The 23,447-nt window shown below is 41.3% G+C and overlaps 2 protein-coding genes across 3 annotated transcripts; one reads left to right on the forward strand and one right to left on the reverse strand.

The window, feature by feature from the left end:
- Positions 1-763: 763 nt before the first annotated feature.
- Positions 764-5,807, forward strand: LOC130112716 (caspase-6-like). 2 transcript variants are annotated; one of them, XM_056280189.1, is made up of 8 exons: positions 764-857; positions 1,203-1,244; positions 1,998-2,040; positions 2,207-2,356; positions 2,499-2,575; positions 2,849-3,024; positions 3,820-3,970; positions 4,154-5,807. In XM_056280189.1, the coding sequence occupies exons 1-8, from the start codon at positions 827-829 to the stop codon at positions 4,393-4,395; spliced, it is 912 nt and encodes a 303-aa protein (XP_056136164.1). In that variant the 5' UTR covers positions 764-826; the 3' UTR covers positions 4,396-5,807. The 2 variants fall into 2 exon arrangements, with proteins under 2 accessions (XP_056136164.1, XP_056136165.1); XM_056280190.1 differs by having other exon boundaries at positions 2,210-2,356.
- Positions 5,808-6,351: 544 nt separating this feature from the next.
- LOC130113094 (calcium uniporter regulatory subunit MCUb, mitochondrial-like) lies at positions 6,352-22,958 on the reverse strand. Its single transcript, XM_056280608.1, has 8 exons — positions 22,699-22,958; positions 12,493-12,562; positions 11,736-11,903; positions 9,032-9,136; positions 8,584-8,744; positions 7,600-7,803; positions 6,985-7,101; positions 6,352-6,645 (listed from the first exon to the last, which is right to left on the reverse strand). The coding sequence occupies exons 1-8, from the start codon at positions 22,786-22,788 to the stop codon at positions 6,568-6,570; spliced, it is 993 nt and encodes a 330-aa protein (XP_056136583.1). The 5' UTR covers positions 22,789-22,958; the 3' UTR covers positions 6,352-6,567.
- Between the last annotated feature and the right edge of the window lie 489 nt (positions 22,959-23,447).

Raw genomic sequence — 23,447 nt, forward strand, 5'->3', positions numbered from 1 at the left:
TAGGCGACTCTCACTGAGTCTGTATTTCGTCAGTATGTTTCTCAAATGTGTTTCTTTTATTTGAATGAGGTAGTCTGCTAATGTGCACTCTCTGTCTAGGGCCAAACAGCATTGCATCTTGCTTTGGGATTTTGTTTTAGATTGGCAATATTCATAATAATTGTCTTTTAGGTTTGAGGGAGTTTGTTGAAGCTGAATATGTTGTGTAGTTTGGACCTGGTCCTGTGCCTCTAAAGTGTTGGTATGTGTTAGTGGAACACGATGGCTGCAGACCAGGTTGGTAGGAGAGTTTTTATCTTTGCTCAACTCTTGGTATTGCAAGGCTTTAAAATGGAAAGAGTGTGGATCGCTGAATGTTAGATGTTTCCAGAATTTGATTGCTCTTTTTTGAATTTTAATTCTCGCTCTCTCTCTCTCGCTCAGAACCCAGGAGGTGACATGGACATAACTTTCTATAAAGGCGTGTGCGCGTTATAAAACGCATGCGATTTACTAAAGCGTGCGTGCGACTTAAGCGTGCTTGTGAGTTATAAAACGCATGCGCGCTTTATAAAAACTACTTCGACGTCACCTCCCGGGCCCCTCTCTCGCTCGCTCGCTCGCTCGCTACTTTTTGTTGAGTTTGAGCTGCTGTTGCGTTGCGTCAAATGCGGAAGTCCCTCACCATTGGCCTGAACCTAGGGACCAATTGCATTTGACATTTTTTGAAGCACAGCCAATGAGATCGTGGAGGCGGTGTCGTTTTTTGGTCGTCAGCGTCGGCTTGACAAAGCAGATTCATTATTTGCCAGTGACAATTGGAACAAGGGTAGTCCACTCCACAAATATGTCTAATGCAGGAAAGGAAGTCTGTAAAGGTAACAATTTCATATATAGCTTAGATTTTTTTTAATTTTCCAATGAAGCCTACTCATACATGGCTTGCTTTTCATTATTTCGTTTTACTTGTTTGTTGGACTTTCCCCACCAAAGTGAGTGGATATTTGTTCTCCAATGTGTAACCGCGTCTTTATAAGTCGATTTCTAGGTTCCTTGCAGCCTTTAACGTTGTCGTTAACACACCTAGGTGTTATTTCTACACCCATCCGCTCACAAAATTACAAGTACAGCTTGTCTGTTTGTGTGTTGTCGCCTGCACAGCATTGTGAAGTTTGTTACTTGGCCAACCTTTTTTAGTGCTGTTCTTTCTTACATATTGCCAGACAGCGCTGCCAAAGGCGGTAATATAACAACGGACCGGGCAGGTGAGTGATTCCGTTTGTAGTTAATGTCAGTAGTTAGTTGTTGGTGGTATTGTTTTGTTTTTCCAAAAGATACGTTATTTATTAGTTTAGATTTACGCTGAGACGAAAAACGAAACACCTGTGGCGGGCATATCGAAAGTACCATTGAAGTGTAATGATTGAGTGTTTATCTTGATCGAGAGGTTTGCTGCCATCTGTGCCAGGCAAAGTTCAAGAGAGGAATACACACAGAAAACCCTGAAGAGACTTGTTCATGAGCATGTCAGTAAACGAGTCATTGCATAACTCTCACTTAGCAATTGGAAATGTCAGATGTCCACAGGCAGTGGTAGGATTGTTACTTTTAACTCGTTGCTTAAACAAGTTGTTCCACTTGCCTGTCATCCTCCTATTGAAGGCTGTGCAAATGGAACAGTGGTTGATTGGCTCCACGTCAGAGATGGATCAGTTTACACATCTGCAGTGGCAACTGCTTTACAAAGACCCTAAAAGCTAAATCGGACCCCTGTACAATTACTGGCCATTGCAGATAGATTTGTTTAGTATTGTCATAACAAAAGCAGTAAAGTAAAAATAAGGGAGAAAACTTATTCTGTTTTCTTGGTATTCCATGTTTTATTTTTGGTGTGTGCGTATGAGAGAGAGAGAGAGAGAGAGAGAGAGAGAGAGAGAGAGAGAGAGAGAGAGAGAGAGAGAGAGAGAGAGAGAGAGAGAGATGTCAATTGAGCCTGTCTCCTGTCTTGTATTCTGTAGAACATGCTGCAAACCTCACAGAGCCTGATGCCATCATCCAAAGGTTTGCACCAATTTCAAGATACTCATCTAACCACTGACTGTTCATGGACATTTAACAGGTTCTTCTAGGTTGTTAGTCAGAAATTATGTTTCCTTTTACTGCCCTACTTCACCAACTATACTTTGTGTGTCTGTGTTTGTTACTTTCTTCCGTTTCCTGGAAATAGCAGTTTTTCTTTGGATCCCGTTGAGGAATATAAAATGGACAATAAACGGCGAGGCCTAGCGCTCATCTTTAATCAAGAGCGCTTCTTTTGGCGCCTGGGAATGAATGATCGGCATGGGACCAACGCGGACCGCTTCAACCTGGAAAGAAGGTGCTTTTGTTGGACAAGATAAACAATGCTGGCTTGTTTCATAGCTGTATGCTTAAGAACATGTTTAGACTGGTCCAGTCACTCTCTGTTTGAAGATGTTTTGCAAGTTTAACCTCTAAAAGTATTTTGCTTCTTTCTTTAGATTTAAAGAGTTGAACTTTGAGGTGCACGCCCATGACAACCTGAGACAGGAGGAAGTTTTAAATAAGATCAGGGAAGGTATGCAGCTAAAACATCAGATTAACATTATTGTCACACAAATGAGTCCCACTTAACGTCAGCGTTTTAACATCTGTAACACAGCCATGTTAAACCGAAAATGTATTTGGCTTTTGTTCTAAATCAGATGCCTTTTTTCCCAGTCTAATCCTTTAGTGTCTCGTTAAGCATGATGTAAACCAAACCTGTCCCATGTCCCGCTGCACCGTACCCCTGTTCACCTTTGTGCATTCAGCTGTGAGTAATGTTATGTTGTACTTCATATCCCATTAGCGGCAGAGGCTGACCATGCAGATGCAGATTGCTTTGTGTGTGTCTTCCTGAGCCATGGAGAAAATGACCGTGTTTATGCCTACGACGGGAAGATCAGCATCCAGGATATCACGGCCCTCTTCAAAGGAGACAAGTGCCGGAGCCTTGTGGGAAAGCCGAAGATCTTTGTACTACAGGTATACACAGTTAAATGTTATAAATGACAGTTATATGACTCAAATTATGGTAGAAAAACTTCCCTATTTCCTTCATTACATTTTGTTTTATTGTTTTACTCCATTGTGAAGCACTTTGCGATTGTCTCTAACAATGAAAAGTGTTATACAAATAAAAATTATTATTATTATTATCTGAGCTGAAAACACGTCGGTATGGGCCCAAGATGGTAGAAGTGATTGCTGTCATGTTAAATTCAACAAAAAAGAGATGCATCAGACGGCCACTTTTGAGGGAGATAATCTATGCTACTTTTTCCCTAATATCTGAGGAAAAACACACATTACGATCAACCCTCTCTGATTCATCTGCTTAATATGGGGACATCAAAAATACGGACCCATGTGACATAGGTGACATGTGTCAGGTCCAGCATGTTAGACTAATTAAATATGAGACGAGTAGGATGGAGACAAGCTGACGTTATCCAGTTAAGCTCTCTGGGTAGACTTGTGAGAAGTTGGGATGTGGTGTTGCACTGCATAGCACTGCCACCCTCAGTCTAACCTACACCACCATCACTTTCCTCTTCATCTACACCACCACTTTTTTTTAATCCTTTTTCAAAATGTGAGTGGATGGAGACAGGCTGAAATGAGGGCTTACTCATTCTTGCAATACATCACTGTTTAATTTTGAAATATGTGCCAAAAGACTTTCTGCTCCCCTCTCATGATGACAAAACTGCTGTTTTTTATATCATTTTGTCTTTGAATCATACTGAACATGGTGGCCATGGTTGTGTCCATCAATAGGCATGCCGTGGGGACAAGCATGATGAGGCGGTGACCCCCATGGATGTTGTGGACAGTGAGGCAAAAACTAATGAGGTGGTGGTAGATGCTGGGGTTGTCTACACCCTCCCCGCTGGGGCAGACTTCATTATGTGCTACTCTGTGGCCGAAGGTGAGAATTTCTTTAAAGTGGTAGCATATGCATCGCCTAGTTAGCTATCTGTATTTGATGCTCTAAGGAATCATAGTGAGATAAGTATTGTCATGAAATCGTTTTGATTACATTCATTACAGTTAAAATGGCACATTTCATTTTTCATCAATAATTCTTCCTATTACTGTCCTGTGTATTAAGGTTACTACTCCCACCGCGAGACCATCAATGGGTCCTGGTATATCCAGGATCTTTGTGAGGTCCTTCGGAAGTTTGGTGATTCCCTGGAGTTCACAGAGTTGCTTACACTCGTGAACCGGAAAGTGTCGATGAGAAGCGTTGGGAATTCAAATGATCGGAGCTCCATTGGAAAGAAACAAGTTCCTTGTTTTGCATCGATGCTCACCAAGAAACTGTACTTCCGACCAAAAAAGCAAGTTTGATCCCGTTTATGAATTAAATAAGCCCTGTTTCACGTTGCATGTTTGGGAGGGGGTCCCTTAACTTCTTGGCATAATTTCAAAAACATTCTTGCAGGTTTTCACTGGTCCTCAACTGAACATTTTTTGTTATCTGAATATTGGATTCACATTACACACGTATACATATTTAGCAGTGTAATTGGATGTTGAAGCATTTACAATTTTGTTGGTGTGGACAAAGTGCAGCATGCCATATTTCACACTCCCGCATGTCGGTACCTCTTTTCAAGACACAGGATAACTATTAACTGCATTCTGAAGTACTTACGCAGAAGCCTCAAAACATCAAGATTTTCTGGTTATAACCTCTTCAGGATTAAGGAAATCAGTAGAGCAGGTAGCAGAGAGATTTGCAGGTGAGATATAATAATTGAAAAATAGCAATGAAAATTTTGAAGTTATTTTTTTTCTAATTTACGTAAGTGCCTCATCCCCATCACTGTTTCCTTAAATAATAATCCACACTGTTGAATAAATTATATTCATCCCAACATAATTTTATGACCCCGCTCAAGCATGTTTTTTTTTTGTATTTTTTAAGCGTTTTAAGCGAAAGAAAAAGGGAATCCATGTTTTGTGTTCTGTCCTGTGATGGAGTTCACAGTAACACATTTTTAACTATGCACTTTTGCACCTCGAGCAGGAGCAAACAACTGCAGTAGGGGGAGTACCTCAGGGAGGAGATGGGTGTGTCTTTTTCAGAGATTTACACCAAAACACAATCGGTCGTGCTACGTGAGCCATGAATCAAGAAAATTTTTTTACCAGCAATACATTGTAATGTATCCTGTTGTCATTCTACTGTGCTTAGCTAAATTATGTGACATTTTAGGAGCTGTTTTTACCCTCTACCGAGTACCTCTTTTGTGCATTTTTGTACACGGAATTTGCATAGAACATTTTCCATCCTGTCATCTTCAACTCAGGATCTATACTGTCCATAAAACATTTTGTGATAAATGGTGACTCCTTTCATGATTTCAATAGCTTTATACCATTGCATTGGTAACACGGTACAAGAGAGCAGTTATTTGTAAGCAAAGCTGCCAATTAAGAAAACGACAAATCTATTGCTTTAGTGCAGTAGCACAAAATGGGGACCATACGTCAGCCAAAATTACACTGACAAAATTTTTAAATACCTATTAAAAAAACTTGTTATTCTGTGTGTTTGAAGCATCCAAATGTTTTGGGTTTGTGGGATTTGCACTAACGGTGATCAGAACTCTTAAGTGACAATTTTGTGATTTTTGTATTTGCATAAAGAGAAAATATCTGACAAATCTAACCAGGTACAGAAACACCTGGACTTGAATCTGAAACTGAAATCTGATCACTGAAACATTCTGCACTGAGCTGCAATAAACTGTTGAACAAGGTTCCTCTTTGTTTGATTTTTGTCTTACTGTATACATTTAACATAAAAACAAAAAACAAACAAACCGCTTGCTAGTCACTTGTAACCTCAAGAGGGTACACAGAATTGCCCCACGGGGATTAATAAAGTAAGAAGGGGAAAAAAAGCAACACAGTGGACCAGTGGTTAGCGCTGTCGCCTCACAGCAAGAAGGTCCTGGGTTCGAACCCCGGGGTTGTCCAACCTTGGGGGTAATTCCCAGGTCGTCCTCTGTGTGGAGTTTGCATGTTCTCCCCGAGTTTGCGGTGGGGTTTCTCCGGGTGCTCCGGTTTCCCCCACCATCAAAAAGACATGCATGTTAGGGTTTATACTCCTGTCTGTGCCCTTGACCAAGGTAATGGAAAGAAGAACTGGAGTTGGTCCTCAGGTGCTGCATGGCGGCTGGCTGCCCACTGCTCCTAGCTACACAGCTAGGATGGGTTAAATGCAGAGAAAGAATTGCCCTACGGGGATTAATAAAGTGGGGGGGGGGGTTCTAAAATTGATGCAAAACGGACAATAAGGCATTTGCTCTTGAATTGCTTTCAAGTTGTTTATTTCAATATCCTTCAATATTTTTATTTTTCAAAAAGGAGGTGGATAGTATCAGAATAAAGATTGTTTAAGATTAACAAAACATTTCATGGTATGGGTTTATAATAAAAAGGCACCGTTTATCTAAATAAAATGGAAGTGCGTGTGTATGGTAGAGAGGGATCTTCATTGCTCCGGCTTATTCATAGCTTTGGCTGGATCTGTTCAAGCGGCAGTTGAAGTTGCGTTGGATTCCTAAGGCGTCTCAGGTCCTCCTCCACCTTAGAAAAAGACAATACAGTGGGATTTAGGTTTAAAAGCATTACGGACGATGCACTGCTTAAAACTCTGAAAATGATTTTAATGATTTTTTTTGTTTTTTTGTTTATTAAGTGATGGTTTTACAGAGCCAATTCCTTCTTGTTTTGTAGAACAGCTTGCGTATGGCTGGGGTTTAAATATTGGGTGTCTTTGTGAACAATATCTTATGCCATAATGTTGCATAATTACAATCTGTGAAATGTGCTTGCTACTACTGTTGACTGGTTATCGTCAGTAGCAACTGGCTATTGGACATTTTTGGTGGGTGACAGGTTCAATAAATCGTGACATTAACACACCTGTGCCAGTTCTCCCTTTAGTCCATTGTATTGTTCTATGTTGAAGCTCTTTTTCTTGGCATCCTTATAGAAATATCGTAGAAACTGTCTGTCTTTAGCATCTGGGTAAACGTAATCCTGTGGGAAGACATACATTCACATGTGTTTATATATTAATACAGTGTTTTATCAATACTGTCTCAACTACAATCAGTAACTACAACTGAAATGAGTAGAAGTGAAATAAATAGCGACAGTCCCTCACTCTCACCTCAGAGTTCATACACTTTTTGACCAATGGTTTTCAATGACATTTCCATATTTTGTCATTTGTCCATTTGAAGCTACTGATTGTTGAAAGTGCACTTGCCCAGACTACAAAAGCTAGCCAGTGGAGGCACATATTAAACGCAATGAGACAAACTACTGCATGCACACACAACGGAAACCTTAAAACCCCACCACAATGGATCAACCTATCCCAGAGTTGATGCTGCTTTAGTCAGATTCCCATGACTTTAACAAAAACTTTTACAAATTCATAATTTCCCATAACTTTTCCAAGGGCCAGAAGTTGTTATTTTCTAATTCATTTGGACCTTTGCAGGTTTTTCATGACGGTATGAAGCCTGTCACCTGCTTGGTGAGGATGTAGTAGGCAAAGATTCCAATACTAGTGCCGTAGGTGATGAAGTAGGTGACGGGCTCCATGACGTCCCAGGAGTACACCCACCAGGTGAGCCAGGCCAGAGCTCCACCCTGCACAGACAGCAGGGCCATACCAGTCCACAGAGCCCTGGAGGTCCGGAACTCTGCCTTGTGGAACAGCTGGGCCTTCATCTGCCCAGTAACAACGAGAGGGTCAAGTTAGAGTCAAGACGGAGGAGGAGGCCAGCCAACAAACTCATCTGGTAAAGTTAAGCTCTCAGCTTTGTCCACACCAACAAAGCTTCAATCTGCGACCCCCCCCCCCCCAGTATTTTAGCCCCATTTGAAACATGATGACAATGTGGTGAGTCTGCTGGACAGAGAATCAAATGTTACAGTGAAAAAAATTTGATTTAGTAGAGAGAGTGATAGACCTGCTGCAAGTGATTGTCTCAGACTAAAAACAAGGTGTAGCAGCCACTGTCGCTCATGTGCCCTCAGCTCACCAATAAAAATACTCTCCACACCCTTGTAAAAACGGGATCCTCGGACCAAAGCTGACAAATGGAGTCTAATGTATTACAAAATACATCAAAATATATCATAACATTGTTCTACAGTAATATTGACCGTTTGTCCAACAGAGGCATCGCTGCACTGGCACCACATTTCAATCTTTGTTCCTGATGGAGTTGTTTCCAACACTTATGCGTTTTGCCTCTGTACCCGTGTTTGTCCTACCCAGTGAAAAGATTTCAACCGTACATGGAGACTGGATAGTATCTCCAACAATGGTAAGGATGTCAGTTAGTATTATGTAACCTGACTTCATGGTGCAGATGGATAAAATAATTCTTTATTAAGGAAGAAAAGTTGCAGATTTCAGCTTTAGATAGATAAATAGATAGATAGACATTGTGTGAGTTCTCTCAGTGCTTATACACCATACAGACAGGAAGATGAATGTGCCACCTTCTCCAGAGGTGAGAGCTCTTGCTTGAGGCTGTCCAGTCTCTCCAGCAGCTGCCTTTCTTTCAGAAGTTGGTAGTCTGGCAGGTGCAGGGCCGTGTGGAGCAGATGCACGATGTGCTTCATGTCCTCTGGGCACATGGCATGCTCGCTCGAAACAGATACTACAGTGAAGGAGGACAAGAAATTTGTGCGGAGGGGGATAGGTATAAGGTGAATGGAGAGTAGAGGAGGTGACCGGCTAGGGCAACTGCAAAGAAGAGGGTTTAATTACATAATTTTTATATATTGTATGATATCATAACAATATTTTAATAATATGTTTCAAATGATTTTAGAATGTATATATTATGTATTAATAATAATCATTATTAATTTTATCAAAACGTAGAATGAGAAGCATACAAAATGTGAATATCCACAGTACAGAGTGATTGGGAGATGTTTGTACCTTTTTCAGGACAGTGGACATTATGCACAACATCATTGATGTTGAGGTTGAAGTCTTTGTCCAACAGAGTGTCTATCAGGGTAGTGTTGGCTACACGCTCCCCATCTGTTCAGAGAGGAAAAAAAGTAAATCAGTATTTTGGAGAGAAATTATTATTTCACTATTTTATTTCATTAATCAACTTTTATATCTCATAAGGAAACGTTACCTTTGTGAACCAATTTGTAATAAAAAGAAAATCACATGGAATTTATAAAAGTGCATTAACATAAAGCAAAATATAACAAATCCTCTGAGATATATACGGTAAAAATCAGGTGACAGGAAAAGACATCGATTCAATGTTTCATTGTCAATAATTCAAAATATGACAATTCAAGGTCGGTCATCTCCTCATAATACAAAGTTCTGAGAAGGAAGGCGCAACATGACTTCCCGCACAAGAGAAACCCTAGTTGTCATCCAAGAAACTTAAATGTGAAGATTAATAGGTCCCTTATTTATTCACCAATGGGTTTTGACAACAAAGTCTTCTAACTGGGTAGCCAGGGGTGGAGGAATGGTGTCAGTCATTTTCTCACCACAAACTAAAGTTGTCTGTTAAGTTGGACCTTACTAGTGCCACCTATCAACATTTTCTTCAAGCCCGATTGTTGTTACTTTTAATTAATCAGTTTTATGCCACTTTTATTTATTTTACTAACTCAGATTTAAACTTGTCTGTATTTTTATAAAATTTGTCTGTACTTTTATTTATTTTTTTCTTCTCTTTTGCCTGTAAAGCACTTTGAATGACCTCTGCGATGATAAGGTGCTATACAAATAGACTAGCCTTGCCCTTGCCTTGCATTTATAATAGGCACGCCTTTGTTTTCACTCAGGAATGCTGGAGTTTTACATGGTTGGGTAACTGAACAATATTAAAATCCATGTGTCCTGAGGGCTGAATAATTGTATTACTTCAAATGTGTGATGAACTCAGATTAGAGTACATTCAGAGAGTCAACATGAGCAAGAAGAGAGCAGCTATTCAGCACTTTTTGGTGCTAAAAAAAAGAGTAAGTTGAAACTTGTAAGAATTAGGACTTAGAGATGATAATGCAGCCTGTATTTTCTGCTGTTGTCATGCAGGCTTAATACTGAGTAGGATAGTGTGGGTGATGGTGAGTTTTACATTTATGTGCTGTTGTATTAAGGAAGCAGAGGGAGGTCAGAATGACAGTCAGCAGGCAGGAGGAGGACAGTGAGCAGGTAGGACCTAGTAGCAAAGAGGTGAGTTACAAAGGAGACTGCACTTAAAGATGTATGCAATCACACCAGATATTTAGGCAAATAGTACTTTCAGAAACTGATGGGATACACAACGATCATACCCTACTGTGCTAAACTAATATGTACGGTAGTAACACATCTGCCTACCTCTTCGGCATGTTGATTGGATCTGTGTTTGAGCAGAACTGATGATCTGCTGTTGTGTGTGTGTGTGTGTGTGGGGGGGTCTGAGTTCCTGGCAGTTTGCTCTAGAATACTTTGTTGGTGACCCGTGACTACAAAAGTTGTTGTGTGGTACCTGGCCCATGAGCTGCTGTAATAGATTTGATTCATACTGCAGATATTACGGCAAGATCCTGTAAGCATAGTAAGACTTAAGTTCACTGATGCACGCACTTGTGCTGTACTGGGTTCCCTAAAAAGCTGACCCCCCCCCCCCCCCCGATTGTCATTGGGTAATTCACACTCTGCACCCCTTAGATAACGAATATACATTTTTCTCAATCCCTCATCAGGATTTTTCCAGAAAAGACTGAGGGAGACTCAGTACAAGATTCCTCAGGCTGCATATCACCCCCGTTACCTTGCACAAAATAAATCGTTCCCTTTCTCCTCTATGCATTAAGTGCCATTCGGATAAGGGGACATATTTCCATTGCTTCTGGGAGTGTACATTAATTTTTAGTTTCTGGGCATGTATTTCCAAGGTAATTAGTGGGATACCTAAAATAAAAATTTAAAAAAGACCCTGATGTTTTCCTCTTGGGCCCTCCTTCCAGGGAATTGCATCTCCCTGCATCACACTACAAACGTCTTGAGATGCTCCTTTTAATTGCTCGAAAGTGCGTCTTGCACTAGTGGATCAAAGACTTCCTGCCAAGTGTTACCCTCTGGTACAGAAAGACTGAATACCCTGCCCCATGAAATATTACAGGTTGTCTTAAAAGGAAAAGATGAGCTGTTTCTGAAGGTTTGGTTACCTTTTCTGGATTATTCACCTGCAGACCTGAAGAACTTACTTCTAAGGGGTAAGCACTTTTCTGAGTGGAAGACCCATCTCAAAACAGTTATGTTGTGTGTGTCCCATAATTATGGGACACGCAACATGATACGGCTTCTGATGACTGGTCACCCTAAACTCAGATATACATATAGTGGACTGGAAACAATATTTTACTTAATTTCATATGGTTAATTAAGATGTTTGACATCTATTTAGGTTTAATTTTGTGACTTTGTTTTTAAATTGTTATTTAATCTTTCTCAATTATTTGTGTGTTTTTGCTGGATGTGCTGTATAGCAGTCTGGGGTGGGGGTTACTGTGCACTGTTCTGTGAGTTGTGCTGTTCCTCGTTTAAAACTCAAAGTATTTTTAAAAAAAAAACGGATTTGACAAACTTTGATATGTTATTCAGTGCTATGCATGTCTACCCTTTGAAGTCACATAGGCAGTGACTCCAGGATCCTCTCTCTCAAAGTCGACGATGAGGTCTCCCACAGTCATCAGCATGGGCCTGAGGAAGAACAGGCACCTCTCACTCCTGGATGGCAGGGGGACCTCCAGCACCAGTCGGCCATGTCTGTACTGCAGCAACACATCTTAGACACAACCAGGGTACGCCTGGTTTTAGAAAATGCACTTATGGTTCTGTTGGCAGATCTCATATGTGCATATTATGAACATGGTACATTTGAAAATGAAGGCACAAACAGTAGCAGAACTCAAGTGTTTTTATGAAAGCCATGAAAAGGGGCCAGATAGCCTTAATTGGTACTCTATCTCTGGGAACTTAATGCTTGAACTTGAGTGTCTGAAATATCCTCCAATGGTCAAACCTAAAACATATAGAAAGTAAATAACATGGTGTTTTATTAGCTTGTAGCCTGGAAATCTTAAAGGGCATTCTGTCACTTTAAATGTACATAAGGCATAGGTGATGGGATGATGTCTTGTTGCTTTTTTTTTTCCTCTAAAGAATTAATTCTTGTATGCGTGAAGGCTGGTATTATAGCTAACCATGAACTCATAGCCAAGATATTGATGAATATGTAATTGTAAAAAGTTTTTACAGGATCACATTCTATTTACGTTTTTTCAACTGAAGACCACCCTTGTTTTAACACTCCTGTTTTTGGGTGACTTGTCTGCGGGCATCATTGTGTTGTGGTTGTTGTAATAGTGACTTACCACTAGGGGGTAGTGGTGTACTGTAAAAGAGGGCTTGATGACGTCCCCGCAGGAGCCACCTGTTATCAATCTAAGAGGAAGGGGAAAACAACAAGAGGGAATGGCAGCAATTGAGATGGAGAAAATGGGAAAGGAAGAAAGAGAGAAAGATAACTTATTAACCAATATTTTATTTTTTTCATTACGCTCAATACTACATCTCATAACGTATAAGTGTTGACAGGGAGCGGAGAGCAAATATTGCCAGAGAATTGTAAGCTTCCATTAGCAGTTTGACTGCCAAATTTGTTGGCTCTTGACTCTTTGCAGGGAGTACTTGTACTGAAAAGTAAATTTCACTTGGTGTGATTTATGGATGTACAGTGGTAATAAATGCAATTGCACAATTGCATTTTCACTACCATAGTCAGTGTGTAATGGTACACAGTTCTGTAAACAGTGCATTTGTAGTGAATACACATACTGCTGACAAGCAGCTTTCTATATATTTCACTCCTTTGGGATTAATCCTATCAGTTTTTCATAGCTTTGCTTGACATCAAATGTACTTGTGGTAAAATTCCAGCTGGAGTCTAAAGATAAGTTTGTTCAGAACATTAACCTCCATGACATGTACCAAGCATCTGTCACCTTTGCTTTGTTAAAACGGTGCCTGACTGTGGAGGTGACTCTTCGCTATTGCAATCGTTCAAAAAATGATTCTTTAGCGAGGTCCCTTGTGAATATGTCTTTGTCACGCTGTTGTCTAAGGACCTAGCAATCTCTTCGAACCCCCAACTCTTTGCCCTCCAGCTGGGAACCCATAAAATCAATACCACATTGAAGAGGAGCAAGGGAGCAGTATGTTTCCATTGAATGAGACAGCTAACAAAGCCATGGGGCACTGTGGAAGAGTAGATGTCGGGTCTACTGTTTTTCACACATCAGTGATAATGGCATAGTGTGCCACATTCACATACATCAGTGCCTTTCTGTCCTTAATGGTAGGAAGCATTTCACTAAAAAAAATTCTTAAAGGAAAACTCTGGTATTTTTTAAACAAACCCTTATATTCCGATTGTTATGTGTCAAGCCGAGCAATGGGTAGAAGTATCTTAAATTTATTCAGTTCTGAGCAAGTTAGCATCATGCGACTGCTGCGCACCAAGCTGCAATGTAGTCTCATGCAGTTGCCAAATAACCGCCACTAAAAGCTTTTTTTTGTGTGTGGCATGAACAGGCTCAAAATGTTTTGAGAAGTGTCAGAAAACATCTTCCATTATGAAAAGACAGTCCCAGTATTAACAGTCAGTCAGCGCAGTGATAGACCTATTTGCATTTGCTTTTTTGCACTTCTCTCAAACTCTCTCACACTTCCATTGTGGTCTTCCTGCAACACCGTGGTCCTCACAGGATTACAAAACAAGACTTCAGCTCCGTTAGTTAGAAATGGACTGACATAGCATATGGCTAAGGCGCTTTAGACTCCTGCCTGTTACTGCCAAAAAAGAGCTCTTTTAGTGGTCATTATTTGGCAAGCACATTTATCCCAGAGGATTATATTGTAGTTTGGTGTGCAGCAGTCAGCTGACATTAGCCTGCTCAATTCTGGTTCAATTCAAAAGATTTTGCTGCCCATCGCCCGGTTTGACTTCTACCGACGGGAAAATAAGGCTTAGGTAAAAAAACAAAAATGCCAGAGTTTTCCTTTAAAAATAAAAAAAAATACACAATAACAATGATCAAAGCTCTGTTAAACATGCGGCCTAGTTAGGTTGCTAAATATGTTGTGGTTTGCATTTCACTCTGAAACATGTTGTTTATTTATATCCCCCAAAGTGCCAATCGATGATTAGAAAGTATTGATTGACACAGTGATCTGTCCAATCAGCACTTAGCAATCATTTCTATTTCCCCCCGACAGCTGACATTGCTCAATACCCCGCTAAATTACCCACTAGATTAATTAAAAAAAATACAGCTAAAAGAAAGGTAAATTGTGAAAACATGTTTTTGGGGAGACTGTTAAACAGATTCACTTTATCCTTCATGACTGGAAGGCAATGCACTTTTTACTCTTTCCTCCAAATCCGACCTTCAGAAGTGCCATCTCTAGACCAGACTTTCAACTTAATAACTGAGCCTTTGACAAGCTTTAATGTACTGTGTTGATATAACACTGAAGTTATAACTGAAAGTTCATTAGACATAGCAATGGTAAATAAGGAAAACGGGACTTTGAGAAATTTGAAAGAAAAAAAAGGCCTAGCAACCCCTATTAGACAAATCCGTGAGTGTTCAGCACAAGACCAATTATTTATACAGATACATCACAGCAGAGTGGAGACAAATGTTCATAATCATACAGTGAAGCATCCCTGAAAAATTGATGTACCATGGGTCAAGAATTTCCTGTATTTTGAAACGATGTCTGTTGAAAGCTGTGAGGGGAAATGCATCTAAAATTCTTACATGGTAGAAAGAGTTGACAAAGTATCAATTTGTTAACCAGTCACTTTTGGGAGAAAAGCTTTGACCCCCCCCCCCCCCACACACACACACACACACCCACACACACACAAGTGAGGACTAAAAAACAATCACATATTTTTGCAAAAAAAGATATACAATATCTTACAATATCTATACTAAGAACAAACCATATGGAAAGGATGAGTTCTGTAGCTGAGTTTTCAGGTGAAACATAAAAATAAATCCAGCTTTTTCTCACAGAAAGTTGAATCAGTTCCTCTGGACATCCAAAGGAGTTGAATCAAGTGCAACTGGACTTGGTATATATCCGTGAAGACGTTTCGCCTCTCATCCAAGAGGCTTCCTCAGTTCGTGCCTTTCTGACTAGACGAAGCTAGTCTGGACATCTGGACATGACGTTTATTGAGAGAGTTGTTTATTTCTCTCGATGAACGTTTCCAGATGAACTGATTCAACTTTCTGCGATTTCCTTACCTGGATTATTGAGCATGCATAAAGACATTTTGATCCAGATTTTTCTGTTTCTGAAACAGTCAGGGCAGCCAATTGATCAGGAATAAAGTGTCATAATATAAAGCCAAAGTTAAGAGATGGAAGAGACTGAGCCAATGCCAGTACACAGGAAAATGTCCAAGCACTGCCAGAACTAATGGATTTCACTCACTGATTAAAAACAAGAAGTACTTTATCCAAAAACCAGGCTAGTAACTTCATCCTCATCAGCAAAAACCACTTATATCACTCAAGTTTAGTCTACGTGATTATACAACATTATAAGATGCCTTTCATTTGGACACAGGTGGGTTTGACATGTTCTTAACGCAAACTATACCCGTTTGAATACCGACCAACTGTGAGAGGAAAAAGTCCTCGTTGGGAGTGCAAGGTTGGGCAACTGTACTCTTACAATTATTTGACAGTTACACATTTTGAGGAACAATATTGAGCTGGAGGAGATTGCACATCTGCTTTTCATCATGTTGCTTATTTCTCAGAGCTTCATCTGAGGACAAGTTAAATATATTCATACACTGTCTGAGCACTGTTGTCTCACAGCAAGAAAGTCCTGGGTTCGAACCCCAGGCTGTCCCAGGCCCTTTCTATGTAGAGTTTGCATGTTCTCCCCTTGCCTGCGTGGGTTTCCTCTCACCATCAAAAAGACATGCATGTTAGGGTTAATACTCCGGTCTGAGCCCCTGACCAAGGCAATGGAAAGAAGAACTGGAGTTGGTCCCCAGGTGCTTCAGCTGCCCACTGCTCCTATACAATAGGATGCATTAAATGCAGAGAACACATTTCATTGTAACCTGTAAAATGACAAAATAAAGTGTCTTTTCCAACCTCACAATTTTAATTTCACTCTAGCTTGATCAAGGCGGAGTCTTGAGGGAGAGAACACAACAGAAGAAAAAAAGAGGGCAGATTGATGACAAGCTGCCATCTCCCTCCTACGTGTCAGGGCAGCCCAGGGCTTCCTGCTCATCCGCTGGTCAGGGGTATCACAGTGACAGGGAGCTTCATTTCCCTTGTGGTTTCCCAGCAAGGCACTCCATTATGTATCCTGTCACAACTGAGCTATGGCTCTTCACTACCCCGTCTAAACACCCTATGGTTTTTGCCTCCACCCAGATCAAGGGTTTAATATTCACCAAGCAAAGGAATGGCTCCCTGTTTCGCGTGGATACGATTTTCCACACACATTATGTGTGGTGAAAAATATCCCATCAAACACACGCGCGCATATGCTAATCGTTGACCATTGCAGGATGACTTGTCATGCTGAGCCGGCATAAGGAAAGGCAGCAGGGGAATGTGTGATAAACCGTGCAAGGGGCAGGATGAAAAACAAGGGATGCCAAGAACAGAGACAAAATTACTGGCCTGCTGCCAAAATGACCAAGATCAGTACTGAGGCATTCATCTTTTGTTATCCATTTAATGTTGAGGTATGTTGGGAGAGGAAAGCTATATGCAAATGATTAAATGGAGGCCAGAACATAACACTTAGGAAGACAAGAGAAGTTAATTTAGCCAAACAGGTCTGACAAGTAGGACCTCTAAGTTCCTGGCAGCTACTTAAATTGTAAATCTAAATGGCATGGGGAGTATGGATGGTCCTCTGTTACATGGCCTGGGCTCATGAGGGAACCAAGAACATGGAGTCTGTTCTTATACCTAGCAAAACAAAACAAGGACCATATAGAATCCCAAATCTCAATTACATTAAAATCTCCATTAAAAATGTCTAATAAAATATGCTTTTGTGAATTAGTGATTAGTCAACTATAGTTGCACAATGCATCATCATCAAAATGCCAAGTCATTAAACCAGAGGCACAAACTTTGACTGCCTGTTTTATCAGAGCATTGTTAAGTAAGAAACCACATGAACCTATTAAAGGTAATTTTAGCTGGGTAAATTAGTAAATATTGATCCAAACAAAAATAATTACTAAGGTTTAGGATTCAACTCGAAGTGTAATTTGTTGGAGTTCTACAACTAACGGTTATGTTATAATGAGTTGTGCGGCACACTTTTTCCCCAAAGTTGGGATCCAACTATCTATTCGTCATATGCAAAAGACAACGCCCTCCATCCCCCACGGTGCTTGATGCTTTGAAATAGTAAATTTACAAAAAAATAACTCCACTTTCACGATGATGTGAATGTGTTCCTCTTTGTTTTGTTTTCGTTTTTTTCCCCCTGTTTTTCTGCCCAATTGTACAATTACCCCACTCTACCGAGCCATCCCGGTCGCTGCTCAACCGCCTGTGCCGATCTGGGGAGGGCTGCAGACTACCACATGCCTCCTCAGATACACGTGGAGTCACCAGCCGCTTCTTTTCCACACCAAGGTAACACCAAGGATGGTTTAACAGGACGCGGAAGCAGGGCAGGCTAAGCTAACTGCTAGCCCATGCAGACTAGCAGTTCTGATAACACTAAGGGCGGTCTGGCGGTGGCCTCGCCTAGCATTGACTGTGTTTTAGTGTCGTCATGTGGAGTGCGGGGAGGTGTGTTGAAGGTGTCTGGCTGGGAGAGCTGGCGTTGGATTGGCTGGGGGAGCCTGGGGCCTCATGTATCAATCGTTACTATGGGCAAGTTTGTGCGTACACACCCATGGGATTTTTTTAGCCCTGAAGTTTGTCTCAGAGACCAGTATAGAACCTGGGTAACCCCTGAATGTAGACACCGATTGGCTGACACTGATGTCTTTGCAGGCCTGGGCGATTACTTGTTGCAAGAGGTATACAATAGATGTTAGGAGGAAGGAATTACAAATAACCATCATGCTTTGCTGTTGATTGTCACACAATCTTGAGGGTTAAAAAATTCCATGGTTGGGTACGCACAAATTTGCCCATAGTAACGATTGATACATGAGGCCCCTGGTCTGCTGCGTCCGGTGGGCCCAGGGGCCACAGGTCTGCTGGAGCTACGCCCAAGGAGGAAACACCGAGGGCAGTTGACAGGATGCGGAAGCAAGGCAGGCTAAGCTAAGTGCTAGCCCATGCAGACTGGCAGTTCCAACAATCATCCTGGCTGGAGTTCATTCTCTGGACAGTGGAATTTTTGGTTGTGTTGCACTGAGTGGACTGTGTTGTTAACGGTTTGTGTTTTTTTTTTTGCTTTGTTCTCTCTGTTTTTGTATGTTTTTGGTGGTGTTTTTTTTTGGGAAATTTGGGATGTGTGTTTTTGTCTTCTGTGTCACACTGTGGGCTGAGGGAAAAGGAATTTAATTTCTTTTGTGTACGCAAGTACATGAAAGAAATGACACTAAATGTTTCCTGATTCCTGATCCTGATTCGCCTGACAGTGAAGAGTTTCGCCAGGGGGACATAGTGCGTGGGAGGATCACACTATTCCCTCCAGCCCCCCCCCCCCCCCCCCAAACAGGCGCCCCAGGACACATACTCACATCCGGCTTTCCACCCGCAGACACGGCCAATTGTGTCTGTAGGGACGCCTGACCAAACCAGAAGTAACATGGGGGATTCAAACCGGTGATCCCCATGTTGGTACGCAACGGAATAGATCGCTACGCTACCCGGACGCCGTGTTCCTCTTTGTTGAGCAGATTTGATAACTATGATGCTGTAGATAGAGATTCATACAATCCCTAAACACAAACTTGGAAAAGAAGATATTACCAGAATACCACGTCATGAATAATCCAAACATGTCTTCAGGGCTGTTAACACATTAAAATTTCCTCTCAGCTCATCCTAGTTATGCCAAGCGTGTACATCGCTTTGCCAACAGCTTTAGACTTCGTGTCAAAATTATAGCTGTGTGGCCAAAGGCTGTCATAGTAATAAATCTGGTATGGCTCGAGTTTTAATTTGAGAGGTGAAAAAATTGTAATTACTGACAACCATGCCCAAGATATTGTCAATTTATCAAAAGACAGTCTACAATGCAAATTCAGGCAATGTTGAAAATGAAAATGACTAAATTATAAAAAGTTTAGCAGATGCGCAGCATTATTAGGTGGTTTTTTTTCAACTGCACTCATCTTAACTGGAATTAAAAGCCCGTGACTCTATTAGATGCCTAAGCCAAACCTGCTCTAAGAATTTAACAGCTTCTAAGGGGCGACACTAAGGCAAACATTGTTAGCTTGCAGATTTTTTTATTCTTTTTTTTGCACTGAGACCAGATACACAAAAGGAGCATAACCAGCTACAATGTTGCCATCGGCTGGAGGGCAGCTGGAGAACGTTTTCTCAAGGCGATGAAGGGCAATGGCGGTCTATCGCCCCTCATCACCTTGATACCAAGTGAAACACAACACTAAAAGCTCTTCTGGAGGCTCTTTCCACCTTCTCCTTCTTGGAACTCATTCCACTTTCTATTTCTGTGGATGTTGCGCTCATCTAGACCAGCAGAGGCCTATTCCTGACATGGTTAGTCCCCAAGGCTGAAACATACGCTACTTAATTAGGTTGTCAGATAGTGAAAAGACAGACAGCATGGTCACAGAGCCTTCTCTAGCTTTACCAATGGGGCGAGTGCTGACAGGAAGTCTGACAGCAGATGGACTTGGCAGTGTGAATAATGGCATCAGTCCTATTTCACATGTTAACAAAGTGACCCTCACCTAAACAGACATTTTCTCAAGGTTTAGAGGAAAAGTATTTACGTGTTGATCATCTATGAAACAGGTTGGCTGTTAGGGCCGGGTATGCTGAGGAAATGCATGGAGCAGCACATTATGACCTTTGAAATAACATTTATGAATCCTCCAAAATTACAAATGATAGCCTATTTAGACTCACTCAGCATATTAGTCCTGAAACAACCAGTCAATTAATCAACTAGTCACCCAACAGTCAATTATTTTAGTCATTTATCAAGTAAAAACACCAACAGTCGCTGGGTTCAGCTTCACAAATGCTAATATTTGCTTGTCTTTCTCCGATTCATATCATTATGAGATAAATATATATGGATTTTATTTGACTATTAGTCGGACCAACTGAACAGTTTAAGAAATCACTTGGAGAAATCGCTGAGAATATGTGATTTGCATTTCTCATTATTTTTGTTTTTTTTGTTTTTTTGTTTTTACATTTTGTAGACAATGATTAATAAAGGAAAAATCAAAGGCTCACAATAATGAATATAATCGTAAGGCGTAGCAAAATATTACATAAGAAAATGATATCAGATATTTATAGCCCAGAATAATGCAAAAATTCTGTGTAGCCTACGTGATGCTCCCCAGGCTACATTAGCATTATGAAGTCCAGCTAACGCTGTCTTCCACTTGGCTAGCTTATATTGTGTATTAGTGTCACGGCCCATTTAAGAAACAGGGGAATGAGTCAGATTCCAGGAGTTTAAGATGAAACACTGCCCTCCGCTTAGGAGTGCAAGATTTTGTAAGTTTTTTGCCCATAAAGAAGGGTGCCTAAAAAATTCTACTTTGACACCATTCAATGACCCTCTCCTCAAATTTTATCCAGAGTTGTGGGCAAACGCAACGTAGCACAAAATCATCATAATAAATGGAGATCATGTGGCGTAGCAAAAAAGAAATGATTGCTTAAGGTAATTTTATGGACTCCCTGTTAGCTAAAGGTGTATTAGTGACACCAGGTTTGTTCTGAGGGTGCCTACTCATTATTCATAGCCTGTGGGTTCCACATTGGTCATTAAGCATGCAGTAACCCTATGTTACGCATTGCTGGATAATGAGAAAACAGCCCATGCTTTGTGCACACAAGAAGTAAGGAGGCTGTTTTTTTTAAATACAATACGGCAGTTAGTCTGTTGGTTTAGCTTGAAATTTTAAGCAATCTGTTTGTAGATATCAAATCCATTTAAACCCTGAGTGTGTAGAGAGACTGTGAGGGACTCCTTAAATGTACACAACAGCAAGGTTCTTCAGTTTTATAGCAGACTTAACATGCACTCTGCGATGCTTTTAGTTGTCTAACCCGGTTCCTTGTTTTCCCCGCAGAGACAAAACATGGCATCAGTGACTGACCACAACTTTTTACGGCGGTTTCAAATGAATGATAATTGCTGGTTGATTAAAACCCCAGATGACACCATTCTGAAGTGTCCTGTTGCTTTGTGCAACATTTCCCAGCTGCACTGCAATCACAGCTGTATTCATCCATCCCAATGCTCTGTGCAGGTAGTAATTGGGTCACTATAGCATGCACTGTTGCAAACGGTAACTGACAGGCACCAGAATGCATTGACAGATGAGCCTCAGGAAATTCTGTTCTCTCTGACAAGATAGCTGACACTAGTCCCCAACACAATTGCATCTAATTCAGTACACTATTATGCCTGTCTAAGGGGGCTTTCCTTGCTTCATGCCCTGAGAAAGTATCCCACCACCATCATCAGCTGGCTGTTGTTACCAAGTATACAGATCATTCATAAGCATTGACCTCTCTGTTAAATGCTATGTTAGTCTGCATAGCAGCTACAGCATGGTACCATAATTCACAGAGGTGATTGGATAATATAAATGAAAAGTACAGTAGGCTGCAGCAAATTGCATGGTCAGAAATCTGAATCTAGACTTTTAAAAAAAAATTATCCAGGTGTACGTTCAATCACTCCCAAACACCAGACAACACTTAACAGCTCTATGGAGGTAGACCTAGGTCATGGCACACTTAAATACTGCTGTACTCATTTCTTCCTGGGATGTTATAAACTCACAATTTGAGGTTTTGACTATCATAAAAATTCCATCACGAAAAGAGGACACAGAAGAAAAAAAACGCACACCAGCAGCAATATGACGTTTCATACTTAGCATTTCTGGAGAGTTTGCATACAGTGGCTGTTTTCTATGGACCTGATCAGTCTTTCACGAAAACACAACATTGGCTGGGTTGTCACGCATCCCATCACACACTTTCAGTTTTAGCATTTTGTACCATAACAGAGGCCATTTTGAATGACTCATATTCACGCTGTTTATAGTAGCGAATGGGCTGCATGTAATTAAGTTGGGGGGGGGCATAGTTCCCTTTTTCTGTTCAAATTTGGGGAAATTGGGAACACGCAAACAGTTGTTGAAGCATAGCTATGTTGCATAGGGAAGGCATCTACAGTAATGTGTTTAATCACAACACTACATCAACAAGGAAATCGGATCCCGCACGATCGGCGCCGACGCTGTGTGCCAAGGCGCTGTGAATTCGCCATGCGACAACTTGACAGGAGAGAGAATAGGAGAGAGGATATAACTTGCGTTCGTTTACCGTGCGAGCTGTCCGGAGAGCGGCGGGAAGGGGTGCAGCACTTCCCACAAGTCTCGCCGGGACTTTGGTCAACATTCGTACCAAAGCCATGTCGCCACGTCCAACTTCTTAGTGTCCTTTATCCCAGCATACCGGGTCGGAGTAGTGTCGAAAAAAACTGTATCCGTGATCTGTTTTATTTTTTTGTTTTGTAGTCAGTCAGCAGTCTTCCGTGTGCGGGGCAAATGCGATGATCCGGTGAGAGGAGAGGCACGGCCCCAGACGGAGCTGCTTCTCCACTTCCTCTGTGAGTGACTATCCGGGGGGGTGGGGTGACGGGGGGGGGTTATCGGATGTGTCTCTTGCGATCTTGTGCGGCACATTTACTTTCCAATGGTGCTGCAGGCCTGCACATAAAGTTGGACTTTAAAACGACATGGCGGCAACGTGTCAGCATGTTGTCAGTGCCATTAAACATCGAAGCGAAAGTATCCTTCCGATCGGAGGTGCGTCGCAACAAAAATGTGCTATAACATCCGTCGAAATACTGTCACTCTCGGACGAGAGAGAGAGGTGCATTCTCTGTGGTAGTGGGACGTTGCATCACAGACCGGCTGAGTAGGGGAGAAGGAGGAGGGTTTCCTTCCATCTCAGAGAATTTGTCTGTGATAAAATGCATCCGGTATGAGTGGAATACGGTGGGCCAACACGTTTCTTCCTTTCCATTTAGGTACAGGACGATTCCCGTATGTTCACGGGACAGGTTGGCA

Source organism: Lampris incognitus, chromosome 5, assembly GCF_029633865.1.
Source record: "Lampris incognitus isolate fLamInc1 chromosome 5, fLamInc1.hap2, whole genome shotgun sequence".
NCBI lineage: Eukaryota > Metazoa > Chordata > Actinopteri > Lampriformes > Lampridae > Lampris > Lampris incognitus.